Raw genomic sequence first — 18,343 nt, 5'->3', positions numbered from 1 at the left:
GAGGCAGGGAGTGAAAAGTGAGAAAGGGAAGCTATTCTCTCCTCTTGGCTCTTCTGCCTAGAGTTCAGCTTAGCAAATTCCAGACCTCCCCATCCTTCATTTAACCACTTCATCGGAGACAATTCTGGAACTTTGCCTCCTGGAACCTGTAATTCCTGGAGCATGATTACTCTTTCCTTTCAGTATTTTGCCTATATTAAGCATCACACTGGAGACCACAGATAATGGGTGTCCATTCTCTCTACTTTTTAGCCCTATATGCAGTCCTTCACCCAAGCGGTCTGCCCCAACCATTTCAAATGGTTCTAGGTAAGGATTTTTAATATATCAACACTTCCTGTTTCCAAAATGAACAGCAGACCTCTTCTTCCCTGTCACACTTGACCCGAGATGCTCCTTTTCCCTGTTTTCTCCTCCTTCCTTCCTGACAGTGCTTTATCAGAACCTTTCGTGTGTTCCCCAACCAAAGTTCTATCCTCCTTTCTCATCTTCTCAATGGACATCTTCTCTTAACTGCCAATAAATATGTTTTCATCTATACATTTCTCTTTAAATTTATATGTATAAGCAGATCTACTTGGACATCTGGAACTTAAGCTGTTCAAAATGGAATGAATTATGTACTGATAACCCCATGGTATTCCTTACTCAATTAATAGTATCCAGGACCAAATTAGAATCACCTGAAATTGAACCCCCTTTATATCTCCCCATAAATCATGGTAATAATGATAGTAGTGAATATTAAAGTGAACCCTTATCTTGTGTGAGTGTATATATATATATATATATGGCATTTTAGTAAGTATTTAACAAACATTATTTCATCCTTACAATTGCCTTAGGGTATAAACTATTAATAACATTCCAGTTTTACAGACAAGGAAACTAAAACATAGAGAACTGTAGTAATTTGCTACGGTCGCACAGCAAATTAGCGAAGGGCCAGGATTTAGAGAGCCTAGAATCGTGATCCCCTACAATACACTGCACATGAAGAAGCCACCAGTATGTGTCAGTCCTCCAGCATATTTTCCCTCCATATTTATAGTTACTTTGATGTAATCTGTCATCATATGTCATGTAGACTTTTTATTTATTTATTTAATTTATTTTTGGCTGCGTTGGGTCTTCGTTGCTACACGCGGGCTTTTCTCTAGTTGCGGCGAGCGGGGGTTACTCTTCGTTGTGGTGCACGGGCTTCTCATTGCAGCGGCTTCTCTTGTTGCGGAGCACAGGCTCTAGGTACATGGTCTTCAGTAGTTGTGGCTCATGGGCTCTAGAGCGCAGGCTCAGTAGTTGTGGCATACAGGCATAGTTGCCCCGCGGCATGTGGGATCTTAGTTCCCCGACCAGGGATCGAACCTGTGTCCCCTGCATTGGCAGGCGGATTCTTAACCACTGTGCCACCAGGGAAGCCCTGTCATGTAGACTTTTGCAATAGCTTCCTAAGTGGTCTCCTAGCTTCTAAATCGTCTTTCCAAGAAATCTACACCATGACCATGAGTGTATTATTAAAGTTCAAATATTTTCACGTAATTTCTTTGTCTTCAAGGTAAGTCGGTGTTTCTTTACTACTTATATAATAATTTATCTTTTTAACAAATATTATTAAGAACCTACAATATTTTAGGCATTTGGATGAGCACAGAGTTCAGTCTATCAGCGAGGACAGATAATTCTAATACTACTAATAATAATCATAACCACAGTAGCTAACGTGTATTGATCACTTGCTGTGTAATTCCCATGAGGGAGTAGATATTATTATCACCATTTTTTTCTTTTGAAGAAGTTGCAGCACAGAGAGCTTTGGCAGCTTCCCCAATATCACCCATCTATTCAAATTAAGGGGGGATAATAAGCATTGTTTTCCTAGCATACTTGAAAATACTCTATGATGTCACCTGAAAAGCCTTAACATCTATTACTCTACCAATCATACCGGATACCTCAGCCTAAATGTGCTTTCTCAAGCTTCTGTACCTCTGCAGACACTTTTCTCTCTACTTATTATGTATTTCCCAACCTTATGTACCTGGGAAAAAATTACTTCTTTTCAAGGCTGCTCAGTTTCTCATTAATTGCTCTCTCCTTCAAGAACACATAATTTAGTAGAAGATACACATGTTCAAATAATAATTTGAGTCCAAAACTAGATACATATTTTAGATACAAAACTAACAAATGAAGGAGTCACCAGCTCTATTAAACCTGAACTGAGTTTGATAAAAAGATGAGGAGTTTGCCAAGTAAATAATGTGTGATATGGCAGTTAAAGAATACAGTCATGAAATAGCATGATGTAATTGAGAAATTATGGATAATTTACCATGGTTGGAATTTAAAACGTAAAGAAAAGACACACCAGAAATAGAGCTGAAGAAATGGGGCTCAGGTTCTAAGGACATTCTTTGCCGGGTTGAGAGCACACTCATCAAGATAAGTGTGAGTTTCTCTTAACATACTCAGCGGTAATTCAAGTTACGTGCGAGATACAAACTATTTCCTTTAATTCATCTTAAAAGAGAGGAAAGAAAGGAAATGCATATAAATTGGACTATCTAAAAGGCATAAGTCTTTTAGCGATGCCTGCTGTTAAATATCACTAATTTTTACGATCCCTCAACATTACTATCAGCATGACACAGATATACTATCAGCCCTCACCAATTTCCTAAAGTGTTCTAGATCTGACTATATTCTCTATTATAGAAGCATAGAATAACTCAGCATGCAAAATTTTCACCACTTATCCATTAAATATGTACAGCGCAAGTTCTATCCAAATTTGAGTTGAAGAACACGTTGCTTTCTAAACATAGCTAAGACTTTAAAGCAAATAATGCCTCTACAACACAAATAATGAGATTCTTGAGTCAAGTCCTTGATTTAATCTTGTTGAACCATTATTTGAGCATGAAATTCCTCCAAGATATCATTAGCTAATATTCATATAATCCTATTCCACTTTGGGACAGACCTAAACCTTTGAATAAAAACAGTTTCTTAGATTGAGCCAAATTCAGCTTTCTTTTAACCTCTTGCTCTCTCATCTAGATCAATCTCGAACAAAATAAAACACAACCAGTGAAAAAACAACCTCCCCCCAACCAAAAAAAAGCAAAAACAAATAACTTTCTCTTTAATGGTGAAAACTTGTGAAGCACTTGAAAACAAGTCCCTTCTGTAAGTATCCTCTTATTTCCTTTGTCATAAAATATTTGAGTTCAGGGCAAAAGAGAAATTCTTCCACCCAGAAATGTCTTGGAGACTGTATCCTCAGCCTTTTATTTCATGAATCTGCTTGTAACACATTAATCTGTACCACAGATTGGCTTTCTTATACCATTTACTCTGTGTACATGGTTAGAATATTGGTAATTTACCCTTTTAAGGGATTTTTTTTCCCTGTTAAACCTATGAGTGCATTTTAACATAAAAGCCATTAATTGAATTTTTGTGCCTGGATTTAGCTCCTTTAATCAATAAGTTAAACTTTCCCTGACATCAATAACTAAATCTGTACCCATTTCTTTCTGTAGAAATGAATAAATGAAGAAATGGAGAAATGAAGAACAAATATAAGAAATAATTCATTAGAGTTACTTCCTTTTGCTTAGTAATAGATAAAATACACAATATGCTTTAAAGAAGCATTGATACATTTTCATCATTTATTCCTTTCCAGACTCTGAAGAAGTATAAATCATTCTAGTTTCAAAATTATTTTTTAGACTTTAGTAAAATAAAACACAACTCAAATGAACCATTTCTTAGGTTCAGATGTCCTCTACAGCAAATATACCGTCATCACAAACAAAATGTCCGGGATTCAAAGCAATTTTGTGGCCAAAATTCTTAGACTTCTTTGTAGCTGGCTTGTCTAAACTACGTGTCAGGGATAAATTGTTACTTTGTCTTTCTAGTCTTCCAGCTTTACTTAGTTCTGGCCCCTATCAGCCATAAAACCCTGTGCTTTATAAAAGTCTAAGAATTTGAACAGATTATGGAATTCGTAGTTTGAACTTGACAGGCACAGAGACGGTATTTCCATAATTTTTTTCCTGGAAATCTTCTGAAAGTATCCGGTAAATCAAAAAATAAAATTACAAACCTCTATTTCTAGAAAAACTAGGAGAGAGCTAAAATCTAGGCCCCAAAATAAGTATTCATAGAAGAGCTTCCAAAAAGCTACAGAAATATAGTAAGAGAGTTTACAAAAGGAAGCAAAGTGCACATAGGGCAGATAGCAAACAAAAATATAATTTTGTAAAGAGGGGTCCACCTTAAGTTGCAGATTTATGCTATTTGCGATTTCTATTATAGGTGGCTTAATAGAATCCTAAATAATTCAGAATGTGTTATCGTAAGCGAGGTACTCTAGTAATAAAACCTAAATTTTGGATATGGTTGAATGGAATTCATGGGCAGAATATACTAATGACTCAGATATTGTAGGCTGGAGCACTAATAAGTCATGTTATCCATGGTAAGACATTTGGACAAATGTCACCTTGAAAAGAAAACCATGTGCTTACTAAACCCGAAAACTTTGAGAACATACTGGGAAAAGTGTAAAAAAGGAAAAGTATACTTTTATAAAGGTATAAAAAAAGAAAAATATCAGAATGTTGACATGGCATGAATCCTCCTTGCCACTTTTAACACTAAAGAGAGAGGTAAGCTCAGTCTAGAAGAAGCTAGACTGCAAGAAGAAATGGAAGGATAAATACTAATTTCGTGAGGGAGTGGCCAGTAAATTAAGAGGAAGGGCCTGGTCACAGGATAGATCAAAGTACGTAATTTATTCTTTGTTCTTACTTTCACATGGCATTGGATTAAAGCAAACAGACTACTAAGTTTGGAGAGAATTTTTTGCTGACTTTGAGGGCAGCCGACATCGGCTAATGATTACTCAACCCTAAAAGCAATCCAAGGGTCCCTAAATCAGTATCAGCAGAGAGTGGGTTGTGAAAGCTGTGCAGCCCCCGGACAGGTAAACTCTCCAAACTGAACTTAGAATTGACTATGAGAAAGACGCACTAGGAAGTACTGCCCTGAGAAGAGCACCTGGGCTCATGAAAGACAGCGTGCAGAGAGCAGCTTCTCAGAGGGCAGAACCTGGTCTATCTAACTGGCTCACCAACAACTTTCGTCACTTGCAGGGCAACTCATTATCCTTGTCCAGTAGCATTTGATAAATTACTGCAGAAGAACAACTCTAGGTGTTTCTTGGTGACCACAGCACCACCCAAACAGCCTTAAACTTCTTACCTATTTGACTTATTTTAAATGAGAAAAAAAATTTTTTTTTCTTTAGCCACTCAGGTGGTATTTCTTGTAGTTGCAGCTGAACTTCATACTAATTAAATAAAATAAATTAATAGGAAAATAGACAACCCTTTCTAAATTTAGAAGGAAATTATCAGACATACAAACATGCTTACACATTCCCAAACACATGCAAAGGCCCCATAAAGGTCATAGAGTGAAATATGTTTTCAGTTGTAGCATATTACACGACAATAAATATTATGTCATATATAATTATGACAACATAATAACACATAATATGACTAAGTTAAGGTCAAATACATCTCCCATTTCAAACAAGTAACTCTATCAGAGTCCTTTTCAACGTAAATCCCAATTCTATTATGAGTACAAGTGATGCACCTGGAACAAAATTATTTGTAAAGGTTGAAAGTAAGAGAATAGAAAATAAAGCAACAGGTGAGATATTAACATCAGACAAATTTGATTCAGAACAAAAATTTTGGGGGAATTTCCTGGCCGTCCAGTAGTTAGGACTCCTCGCTTTCACTGCCGAGGGCGCAGGTTCAATCCCTGGTCAGAGAACTAAGATCCCACAAGCTGTGTGGCATAGCCAGAAAAAAAAAATTGTTCAACCATAAAAGATGGAAACCTTATAATACTAAAAAGAGCAATTCACAATGACCACATAACAGTCATAGGAAGTTCTGTGTCCCAGATTCACAGAGCATCAATTCATCAATTATACGATATAGCTACTGGTACACTCAGTGGAAAACCTATAACCTCGAATGGTTATATTAATGAACAGGAAAGAATCAAAATTAATTAAGCATCCAACTTGAGAAGTTAAGTCTCATATCGGGCTCCCCAGCCCAGGAATCCTGCACCAGGAAGACAAGTGCAGGGGTCCTGCACCCCCAGAACGTTTGGCTTTGAAGGCCAGCAGGGCTTACTTTTGGGAGAGCTGAGGGTTGTGGGAAATAGAGACTCCACTCATAAAGTACACACACAAAATCTCACCCTCTCCGGGACACAGGGCAGAAGCAGTAATTTGAAAGGAGCCTGGGTCAGATCCACCTGCTGATCTTGGCGAGCCCCCCGGAGAGGCAGGAGGTGACTGGAGTTCACCCTGAGAACACAGACACTGGCAGCAGTCATTTTGGGGAGCTCATTCTACCACAAGGATACTGGTGTTAGAAAAAGTCATTTCTGGAATCCTCTCTTTAGCTTATTAGCACCAGGACTCAGACCCACTCACCAGCCTGTCAGCACCAGTACTGTGAGACCATCCAATTTATCCGGCAGTAACACCCCTCCCCCACTACTGCCCCTACCAGCAGGCAGGCTTCCTTGAGACATTCTGAGCCCACAGCTACCCTGGAGCATGGCCCTGCCCACCAGAGGGCCCAGGACCCAGCCCCACATGACAGTGGGCCAGCACTAGCGCAGGGACCACTAGGGCCCTGCAGCCAGAGCCCCTGGGACCTGGCTCCACCCACCGGAGGGCTGGTGCTGGCCCTGGGACAAGCCTTATCCCCCAGTGGACAGACCCCAGCCCTAGGACCGCTGTAGCCCCACAACCTGCCTTGTCAGGACACAGCCCACCCACCAGGAGGCCAGTACCAGCACCTCTGGGACCTGGCCCTGTCCATCAGCAGGCCAACACCAGCTCTGGGATTCCTGGGCCCTATAGCTGGGACCCCAGGACCGGTCTGCCTTCCAGTGGCTGGCATTAGCTCCAGGACATGGCTTCATGCATCCCTTGGACATTGGTCCCACTGACAAGCAGGTGGACACCAACTCCGAGACATGTCGGACCCCTCAGCCATCTGCCCCAGGAACCAGCTCCACTCACCAGCAGGCCAACACGAGCTTCCCTCAGCCATCTGCCCCAGGAACCAGCTCCACTCACCAGCAGGCCAACACGAGCTTTGGGACACCCCGGAACCCACAGCCAGCCGTGTCAGGAAAAAGCTCCACCCACCAGCAGTATGACACTAGATCTGAGAACCCTGGCTCTGCAATCACCCATTGTAGAACCTGGCTCAACCCACAGTGAAACAGCACTAGTCCTGGGACACCCCTGGTCTCTGCAGCCAGCTACCCCATGCCAAACACATCAGAAGGACTTGTGCAGTCAACATGGGGGGCACCCCTAGAGCATACAGCTCTGGGGACCAGAGGGGAGTGTGCTGCTGAAAGCATAGGACATTTCCCACAAAAGGCCATTTCTCTAAGTTTGGGAAATGTAACCAATCTACCAGATATGTAGAACTGAAAACAGCAAGTTAGGCAAAATAAGGCAACAGAGGAACATATTGCAAACAAAGGAACAAGATAAAACCCCAGAATAAGAACTAAGTGAAGTGCAGATAGGCAATCTACCTGATATCAAACGCAATGGTGAAAAGCTGAAAGCATTTCCTCTAAGATCAGGAACAAAGGCAAGGATGCCCACTCTTGCCATTTTTATTCAACATAGTATCTAAAGTTCTAGGAACAGCAATCAGACAAGAGAAAGAAATAGAAGGAATCTAAACTGGAAAGGAAGAAGTAATACTGTCACTGTTTGCAGATGACATGATACTGTATATAGAAAGTCCTAAAGACGCCACCAAAAATCTACTAGAACTCATCAACAAATTCAGTAAAGTTGCAGGATACAAAATTAATATACAGAAATCTGTTGCATTTCTATGCACTAACAATGAACTATCAGAAAGAGAAATTAAGGAAACAATCCCATTTACCATCACATAAAAAAGAATAAAATAACTAGGAATAAACCTACCTAAGGAAGCAAAAGACCTGTACTCAGAAAACGTTGACACTAATGAAAGAAATTGAAGATGACTCAGAGAGGTGGAAAGATATACTATGTTTCTGGACTGGAAGAATCAATATGGTTAAAATGACCATACTACTCAAAGCAATCTACAAATTTAATGCAATCCCTATCAAATTACCAATGGCATTTTTTTCACACAACTAAACAATAAATTTAAAATTTGTATGGAAACAAAGAAGACCCCAAATAGCCAAAGACAATCTTGAGAAAGAAGAACAGAGCTGGAGGAATCAGGATCCTTGACTTCAGACTATACTACAAAGCTACAATCAACAAAAGAGTATGGTACTGGCATGAAAACAGACACATAGATCAATAGAACAGGATAGACAGCCCAGAAATGAATCCACGCACCTATGATCATCTAATCTATGACTAAGGAGTCAAGAATATACAATGGAGAAAAGACAGTCTCTTCAATAAGTGGTGCTGGGAAAACTGGACAGCTACATGTAAAAGAATAACATTGGAATGCAACTTCTTAACACGTTGATTGAAAGTCTTACCTGAGCAGGTAACTTTGGCTTCATCATAGTGATCACAACTAAATCCACCCCATTGCCAATTCTTGCAGTCCCAAAGAGAAGTTTCATTTCCATTACAGCTGCTTAAAAACAGCCATGTGTTTGTTGCCTTAATTTTGGAATAAACTTGATAGGATGTTTTGAGTGCAGATCCACATCCCAGCTGCGTGCAAACCACATCAGCTTCTTGCAGTCCCCAGCCTCTGTCACACACTTTCCCTATCAATTTCTGAATTTCCACCTCCACTGTCCCAGCACAGTGGCTGCCTCCACCTTTAAGTCTCAGTTCCAGATCTGATCCATCTGCAAAAGAAACATAAACTTAGGCCATAGATACATACGGAGGTTAGCTCCCAAAGGGTATTTTTAAAATCTTGTTCCTTCCCAGATACTGAGACACTGGAAATTCTGGCTCACCCATCTCCTGGCTTTTCGAAGAGTCAGTATAAACCATGAATTTGGTTAGAAATGGGATTACAGTTTCAAAACTTAATAAAAATTGTCAGTGACTAAAAAATATGAGCAAATCAGATATAAAGAAAAGACTTATATAATTTTGTCTTTTGGAGCTCCAGGTAGATTTAGAATTTGAAGTGTGGTCCCTAACAGCAGTCGGAAAAATTATTATAGAAAATAGAGTCAGACAACCCACCAAACTAGTCATATAAAGAATGTGTTAAAGATTCCTCACAACTGTAAAAGAATTCCCAACAAGGAGATTATTAGATATTTCTCTCTCACACATCTCACACCTATTCCTACTCCTAAAGAACACAGGTCCTTCCTCCTCTGTTTTTCTTTTTGTTTTGTTTTGTTTTAACTTACCAGAACATGTCACACCAGCATCTTCATTATGATTGCAATAATGCTTTCCCCATTCTTGGTGTTTACATTGCCAGAGAGCAGACTCATGTCCATGGCACGAAACACTGTCAAGCCAAATGTGTCCAATTCCTTCACTGGCGTTGATTCGACCAATGGCAGTGATGGCAGTTGGACATCCCAGTTGCTTACAGGCCACGGCGGCATCGTTACTATCCCAGCCATCATCACACACTGTCCCCCATTCTCCTTGGAATTTCACTTCTAATCTTCCTGAACATTCGGTAACTCCATCTACCAGTCTCAGGCTCAGGTCTGCTCCCTCTGTAAGAGGGAAACAAAACAAGTCAGTGATAAAGAAACAAGAATGAAGGCACTGTAAACAGCTGTACCTGAGATGAGTTAAGGGGGGAGATATAAGGAGAGATAGAGAAGACAGTGATATATTACCACTGAAAATCATTAAAGATGGAAGGAGGAGTGGGTCAGGCAAGAAGACAGGACTTCCTTCGGATTGGAAGTTTGGGACTAGCAGGTGCAAACTACTATATATAGAACGGATAAACAACAAGGTCCTATTGTATAGCACAGAGAACTATATTCAATATCTTGTAATAAACCATAATGGAAAAGATCAATCAATCAATAAAAATTAAAAAAACAAAAAAGAAGACAGGGCTTTTCACTATGGAGAGCATGCATTATAGGAAGAGTTCCTAACAGGAGGCCCAGGGACTGAAATTTATCTAGAGATTCGCTTGTTTGATCACCACAGATTTTTTGTTGGAATTGTTTGGTTTTTTCCCTTTTAAATATATGTTTGCAGGTGTCTAGGTGGGACCTACACACTCCTGTTTGCCTCAATACTCAATACTCACTTTTGCCTCTGACTTCACTGTCTACCCAGACTACCTGGTTTGTATTACATGCCTGACCCCTTTTTGACCACGTCTGTAGTTTAAACGCAAAGCAAAGAGAAAAGGGACCTCACCATTACTACTTTCAACTTCCCCCAATCAATATTCCTCAAAGAACAGAACTTGATTCTAAGTAATATCCTATAATAAATAAATTGCTTTTTTCCTCAGGCAGTTTTGGTTCTCGTTGTCACAATGCTGTTTATTGTGATTACTCAGCATGTATAAAACACACTGAGGAGAAACGTGCTGATTGGGGACCTAGAAAGATTTTGATGGGTAAAGGGAAACAGAAGGTACATACTGTGTTTTTTCTACGCCAAATCCCTTTCACTTTCTTCAGCTAACAGAATCCATCTTTTCTGTAGGAATCCCATTCTTTGTGGTTTAGACTATAGATGGTCACATTCTTCAACAAGAAAAAGGCCAATCTGGGAATTCCCTGGCTGTCCAGTGGTTAGGACTCCGTGCTTTCACTGCTGTGACCGGGCTTCGATCCCTGGTCGGGGAACTAAGATCCCGCAAGCCGCGCAGTGCTTGGATGGAGCCAACTGTACCTCCTGGATTTCCCACTTTTCTGAGTCAGTATTGTCTCATTTTAAAGTTAGTTTGAATTGAATTTCCTTCATTTGAAAAAAAAATACCTGGTGAATACAGGGACATTTTTACCCTAGTTATAGTTTCCTAAATATTCCCTGGGGTTCAAGACTTACTAGGTCTTCAAACTCGGCACTCAAGTGAAGAAAGGAGAGTGACAGTCTTGTACACGCAAAGCCATGTCCCTGTCCCGTAATCAAGCGTGAAACATGAAAGTTTCCAGACAGACACAGTGCCTGCTCATAACATAGCACTAGCATAAATGAGGTTTTAATAGGAAACCAATTTTTTTAATCATTTGATTCTGTGAATTTAAGAAAAGGTGGGTTTAAGAAAGGGTGGGTCAAAATGGCTACAGAGGAGACTTTTGTAGGTAGAGAGTGATAAAGGGGGTGCTCCAAAACATACAGAAAGCAAAATTTTAACCTGTTTTTAACAGTTAACTTTTCTTTTTCTTTCGTTTTTTTTGGAGGGATGGGGGGAGTGGACTATTCCCTAAACACTTCCTTCTACCCTCTTGACTTGGATCTCAATTTCACTGCCATCATTCCCCCCTAACCTACTTATCCTAAGGTAAAAATTCCACAGGTATCAGAACTGCATCCTGAAATGAGGTAATAATAAGGCAATAAAAGAAGCAGACTTCATTGTTTTTAGGAGTTCAGCCTTTTGAGACTTTTGTCCCCTTTTTTTGTCCTCTCATGGAGAACAGAAAAAGCACAGGCCAGTCCTTACCTAAGCAAATCACTCCAGCATCCTCAGCGTGATCGCAGTTATGCTTTCCCCATCCTTCATGTTTGCAGTTCCAGAGAGCTGACTCAGTTCCATTGCATACAAGGTCATCAAACCAGATTGGTCCAGAACCTTCTCCAAAATTAGCTGAGCCAGAGAAACTGACAGCACTTCCACATTCAAGTTGTTTACAAACCACAGAAGCATGATCTCTGTTGAAGTTATCGTCACACACAGTGCCCCACTGTCCTTGGAATTTGACCTCTATTCTCCCTGAGCACCGGTTTCCTCCATTCATCAGCCTCATCTCCAAATCAGATCCATCTAGAGTGGAGAAAAGACCAGAATTCAGAAGTAGTATTTATTCAGAAGTGATTTTAGAAAATAATATTCCTCTAGTCACTTGAGATTTGATCCTATCCTTAAAAATGATGCTTCATTTTGGATGCTGCCCCTGTTCACAGTTTGGAGAACTTTAATCTTTTGAAAACCAACCAACGGTTAATCTGTAAAAAAATCTTTTACAGATTAAACTTTACTTTGTGTTCTGTTTTGTTTCCTTCCATTACTGAGGCATAATAAACACTTCTATGTAGAAATAGATACGTTTGCCTCAAAGTATTTATTTAAAAAGCTTGAAAAAATAAAATTTGTTCATACTACAAAGAAGCAAAAATGAAAAACCAGTCATTTGTTGAACAGTTAAAATTTTTATTTTAATCTTTTTTTATGACCATCAGTTTAGAGCATGAATGCTTGAAGTTGAATTTGAAATTAGAAAACAGGAAAAAGCAAAAAAAAACAATGCATAAGCATGCATGATAGTTTGCAAAAGTGGTATACAAAAACATTAGGACTTCTCTAGTAGCGCAGTGGTTAAGAATCTGCCTGCCAATGCAGGGGACACAGGTTTGAGCTCTGGAAGATTCCACATGCTGAGGAGCAGTTAAGCCCGTGAGCCACAACTACTGAAGCTGCGTGCCACAGCTGCTGAAGCCCGCGTGCCTAGACCCCGTGCTCCACAGCAAGAGAAGCCACAGCAATGAGAAGCCCGCACACTGCAACAAAGAGTAGCCCCTGCTCGTCCCAAGTAGCGAAAAGCCCATGCACAGCAATGAAGACCAAATGCAGCCAAAAATAAATAAACAAAATTTTTAAAAAAACATTAAAAATTGGGGGAAAAAAGTTAATCAAGATAATTTATTTCTTACCAATTTTTTTCTGAATCAAAGCTTTCTTTTCCCTCCCCCGAAGCACCTGCTACCATTTTTAGCAAAGAATGGCTTTTTCATAAGGAAAATTCTCTCTATACGCTATCCTTAGATTTTCTATGATGACTAAAATACCTGAGAAAAAGAGACTGGGGATGAAATTTTGGGACACCTAAAAACCAGAAACTGTTGTTGGTTGAATAAAATGCTTACAAGTTCTTTTTTGAAACAGTAATTCAATTTTAAAAGCACTGAACTCCAGACAAGAACCTCCACTCAACAAGATTTTGTATCATGAATAATAATAATAGCTTACAATCAAAATGTGCATATGCAGTTCCAAATGTATTACATATGCTACCTTCAGTCTTCACAAAAACATTAAGCATTATGTGTCATTACCACTATCTCTACTTCACAGGTAAGCAAACTGAGGTTAAATAATTGACACAGGATCAAACACCCAGAAAACAGTAGAGACAATGTAAAAAAACTCAAACAAACAAAAAGCAATCTAGCACCAGAGTCTATCCTCTTTACTATTATGCATGTGATAATAATAGAATTTCCCAATAATAGAATTTCCCAAGTAGATGCTCTGGGGATTGAGCATTGACCAGGGTAGAGAATCTCAGAAATACAGGCTCTGGAACCTCAGAAATATGAATTCAGAAACCTCATGAAACTCATGAGTCCCTGAGTGGCTACACATCCCTTTCTATTATTACGCACCAGTTGGAGGTTTAGGTGTATAAACTTCAAAATCCAAGTTTGATTAATGTCATCCTTATATAAAGGATCCTTATGTAAAGGTATGAAAACCAGAACACGAGTTAAAAGTACTACACTGATGTCTTAGCTTAAACAGTCAACTCTATAGACAGCAATAATTATAGTAAGAGCCTGGCAAGATTTATTATCATTTTTAACTTTGCTGTAGATGTTACAATTGTTATTTCTTATCTTTCCCTGCAAAATGATTAACAATAAAAGACAAGAAGAAGAGAAGAAGGGGGAAGAGGAAAGGAATGGAGGAAGAGAAGGAAGAAGAAAGAGAAATGAGTTGTCTAGGTAATGAGAAGCAGTGAGCCACGAGGAAACTAATGTTAATTTTTAACACCTATTACCTACCAGTGTACCAGCAGCTTTACGTGTATTATATCATTGGGTGCTCAGAAACTGAAGTTTAGAAAGATTTAGCAACTTGCTCAAAATAATAGCATTAATGAGCAGCTGAGCAATTTTCTAGATACTAGCCTGTGTTGCTCCCATTACACCACCATGCCTGGATAGAGATTAGTCCTTTCTAAAATCAGTCCTACGGGGGAGATGATCTCTCCTACAAAGGCTGGGTGGTGATAAAGTTGCATAAAGGTCAACGACGTGAGCAAAGAGAAATTGGAAGCCCAGGAATCTGAACTGGGTCAGAAACATGATCTTGGGATTTGTCAGCAGAAATGTCTGGGCTATTGTAAGGACAAGTGAGATGAAACTTGTAACATGTTTTATAAATTAAAACTAAAACTGCCTTGTAATAGTAAATGAATAGCATTGTACAGTGGAAGAAGCAATTCTACTTTGCAAAACATCCTTCTTCCAACAAAAAAGGATTAGTGCTAAGAATATTTCTTTCCTGACAGAGTAAGTTGATTATCAATTAATGGGCAAAAGGGTCATGATTTATGGGCCAATGCATGAAAGCTGCATTTTATGGGGAAAGGGGACAAGGAATTAACTTAGATATTATGATATTTTTATGTAGAAGTAGAAAGTTATAGTAGGATTACTTAATATGAAATTGAAGCTAGTCACTTCCTCATTGATTGTAGTATTCAGAATCTCTTTTGATTTTTTTAAAAATATGGGCTGTGTCATGTGTTTTCTGGTCTTTTAGCAATGGATTGGGTAATTTTATACGTGGACTAGATTACTTACAGAAAACTGGCTCCTTTTAATTTTTAACCCATAGATGTTTTTTCACAAAGCATTTCATGTTAAGGCTTGACTTATGCAAGTCTTACCTGAGCAGGTGATTCCAACATCCTGTTGGTGAGTACAGTTATGCTTTCCCCACCCATCATGTTTGCAGTCCCAGAGAGCTGATTCATTCCCTCGACAAGAAACATGATCCATCCAAATGCGTCCAGAGCCTGCACTGGAATTAGCCCATCCAGTGGCTTTGACAACAGTTGGACATCCCAGCTGCCTACAAACAACGGAGACTGTGGCCAAGTCCCAGCCATTATTACACACAGTTCCCCACTCCTCCTGGACTTTCACCTCCACTCTCCCAGAACACTTGTTTTCACCAGCTGTTAGCCTCAGCTCCTTGTCTGTTCCTCCTGTAACAATAGGTAAGGGCAGCAATCGGTCAAGATCCAAAGAGCAAGTAGAAAATTATTGTTCTTTAGATTACTTATTTATTTTTCAAAGCCAGATTCGAGAAATATTTCTGGACCTATCCATGGTACAACAGGAGAATGTTATTTCATTCAGTATCTCAGGCTTCAAATTAAGCAGTGACATAAACCCAGTAAATCTGGGTAATCCAATACTGTACGATATCTTTATTTAATGGCTGATATTCTTTATAACGTCAATTTATATATTCTCATGGATAGTTTACTATAAAAAAAGATATTACAAAATTTTATAGGGATAATCTATGTAAGTTTCTCCAGAATCCTAAGATCTGTAGAAAGAAGGCTGAGGGTGAGGATGAAAAGGCCAGTTGTAAGGAATTTAGTGCCTATTTCACACATATATGGAAAATACCATGAATTTTTCAAATGCTAGTTAAAATCTAACTGAAACTTAATTGACTCAAATGGAAATTGAAATGGAGACATTTTCCTATTATCTTCTACTTTGAAACCATGAAGCATGTTTTTAGATGCTATTTAGCCCTCAGGAGAATTATTTGCTTTTTAGTGACTCTTGCCACAGTGGGCTAAGGTCGCGAGTAAACTTGACAGTGTACTCACCAAGAGAACTGGTGACCAAACAGGCACTGAGAACTGAGACCACAGCAATAGTGAAGGGACTTAAGCGGGCAGAACATCTCCTAAATTCTGTGAAAAGACGAAAGAGAGCAAAAGTAGAGTCTTCCCAAAAAGAGGCTTTGGGGGAGACAGATGGTTTCAGAGGTTTGAGGTTAACAAAGAAGGTCACACCAAGACAGAATATCCTTCCCCCTAAATGGCAAGGCAGGCAGGAAAAATTCGTACCCAGGATCATACAGCCTCAGTGAAGTAGCTTTGAAAACATTCATGTTTATAGGCAATCTAGGGGTGAGGAATTAGAAGATAGTTGGGGATGGAAAAAGCATTGCAAGATTGAGCCTTAAAACCTGGAAAACTGAAAAGGCATTGATGAAACTTAGAAGCGGGCAGTTCTCCCTTCAGGCACAGAGCAATATTCAACCACGGATACCCTTATCTCCAAGCCTACCGGATCCACATTATTAGATGGCAAGTTCCATGAGGGAATGAATTATATCTATCATGTTCACCAGTTTCACCAGTACCTGGCACAGTGCTGCTAAATAGTAGCTGAACAATACATTGGAGGAAAAAGTGACAAAGATCATATTTGAAAACCCCACTATTGGGCCTTATCTCCAAAAATAGCATAAAATGCTCTATCACTCAATTCTCCTTCTTACTCTCACCCAACAGTAATTTAAAAGTAAAAATGCTATGATAGTCACTTCTCTGTGATAACTCACTGAACCGTGCATTTATGACCTATGCTTTCATGTGGTATGCTATACCTCAGTCTAAAAGCTTGAAAAAAAAAAGAGTAAGAATGCTAAATAAGTTTAATGCATCCGCATAGGTTACAAAGTAGATTTCAACACTCAGGCGTGTTATTCTAAATGTCCTCTAGGGAATCAACTTTCAATCAATACGCATTCCTCCTTGTTCTATTTTTCTAACAACTGTTAGCTTCAAACTCAATACAATTCAGTTAATTTTAGTTCCTTACTTTATTACACCTCAGCAGTTTTACAGACTTGATGCCAAATCGAATCCTTATCTCACATCTTCAATTTCGAATCTATGGGAGATAAAACGTACTGCCTTATAGGCTTATTGCCCTTTTCCTATAACTTACCCTCCTGATGCCCATCACTATTAAATCAGATCCACTGACTTCCAGAATATTGCTATACTCCATTAAAGGGTAAATAGAACAAATGAGAAGCTTTTACCAGTAGATCCAGAGTTTTCATGTATCACCATTCTGAGTTTGTCCATTCCAAAGTTTTATGATACTTAAGTCTTCTTGTATTATTCCCTAGGAATGGTCTCCTAAAGAAGAGGACCACTAAGAATTCTAAAAAATCATTTCACATCCACAAAAAAACAGGAAGACTTCATAATGGAGGTGGAGTCAACCAGAAAAGGGAAGTAATTGAAAGAGGGAGGTTCTCTTTCGTGCTCATGTTTTCTTCCATTTGGGACATGAAACAACCAAAGAAAACTGAGAAACATTCACTACAGATTTATAAAAATTAAAGGGGAAATATTGGCTCATATACTGTTGTTATTGAATATTTTAAATTTCTGCACTTTGTTTTGGACTAATATATTAGAAGCATAAAATAGCTATTGTTTTGTAATTAAATTATGTCAAAAAATTAAAGTAAAATAGGCAAAATATAATTAAATCACTAAAGCTTGATTGTTATAACAACTTTTAATATTATTTGCATAATCAAATGTGTCTAATGAATAATTTTGTGCAGATTACCTATAGACAGCACTTGCATTTCTTTTCTTTCCTTTTTCAAAATTTTTATTGGAGTATAGTTGACTTACAATGTTGTGTTGGTTTCAGGTGTACAGCAAAGTGAATAAGTTATAAATATGCATATGTCCACTCTTTTTTAGAGTCTTTTCCTGTATAGGTCATTATGGAGTATTGAGAAAAGTTCCCTGTGCTCTACAGTAGGTCCTTATTTGTTATCTATTTTTTATATAGCAGTGTGTATATGTCAATCCCAATCTCCCAGTTTGTCCTTCCGCCTCCCCCCACCCCCACTTTCCCCCCTGGTAACCATAAGTTTGTTTTCGACATCTGTGACTCTATTCTGTTTTGTAAATAAGTTCATTTGTAACATTTTTTTAGATTCCACAAATAAGCGATATCATATGATATTTGTCTTCCTCTATCTGACTTACTTCACTCAGTATGACAATTTCTAGGTCCATCCATGTTGCTGCAAATGGCATTATTTCATTCCTTTTTCTTTTCTAATGGGATGAAGCAATAAAATTAGCCAAGGCTGTTACAAATTCTACAAATTGTGAAATAAAAATTTACAAGACTTGATTTTAGCTCTAAATAAGTCAAATTCAAGTAAGAGAAATACATCTAATAGCAATAATGAACATAGTTTCAAAGCAC

General features: G+C 38.7%; 1 protein-coding gene across 2 annotated transcripts in view; it reads right to left on the bottom strand.

Moving 5' to 3' along the window:
• Positions 1 to 17,281, bottom strand: part of LOC116760238 (scavenger receptor cysteine-rich type 1 protein M130) — a 31,187-nt gene extending 13,906 nt beyond the window's left edge. For both annotated transcript variants that reach the window (XM_032644809.1, XM_032644808.1), the window contains exons 1-6: positions 17,145 to 17,281; positions 15,916 to 16,002; positions 14,953 to 15,273; positions 11,724 to 12,044; positions 9,478 to 9,798; positions 8,635 to 8,955 (exon numbers count right to left, since the gene is read on the bottom strand). In XM_032644809.1, the coding sequence (XP_032500700.1) occupies positions 8,635 to 8,955; positions 9,478 to 9,798; positions 11,724 to 12,044; positions 14,953 to 15,273; positions 15,916 to 16,002; positions 17,145 to 17,190 (1,417 nt within the window). In that variant the 5' untranslated portion in view covers positions 17,191 to 17,281. The remainder of the gene's footprint in view (positions 1 to 8,634; positions 8,956 to 9,477; positions 9,799 to 11,723; positions 12,045 to 14,952; positions 15,274 to 15,915; positions 16,003 to 17,144) is intronic.
• Between the last annotated feature and the right edge of the window lie 1,062 nt (positions 17,282 to 18,343).

The sequence above is a fragment of the Phocoena sinus genome, chromosome 10 (assembly GCF_008692025.1).
Source record: "Phocoena sinus isolate mPhoSin1 chromosome 10, mPhoSin1.pri, whole genome shotgun sequence".
NCBI lineage: Eukaryota > Metazoa > Chordata > Mammalia > Artiodactyla > Phocoenidae > Phocoena > Phocoena sinus.
The sequence above is the reverse complement of the archived record's forward strand: the minus strand, read 5'-3'. Positions and strand labels throughout refer to the sequence as shown.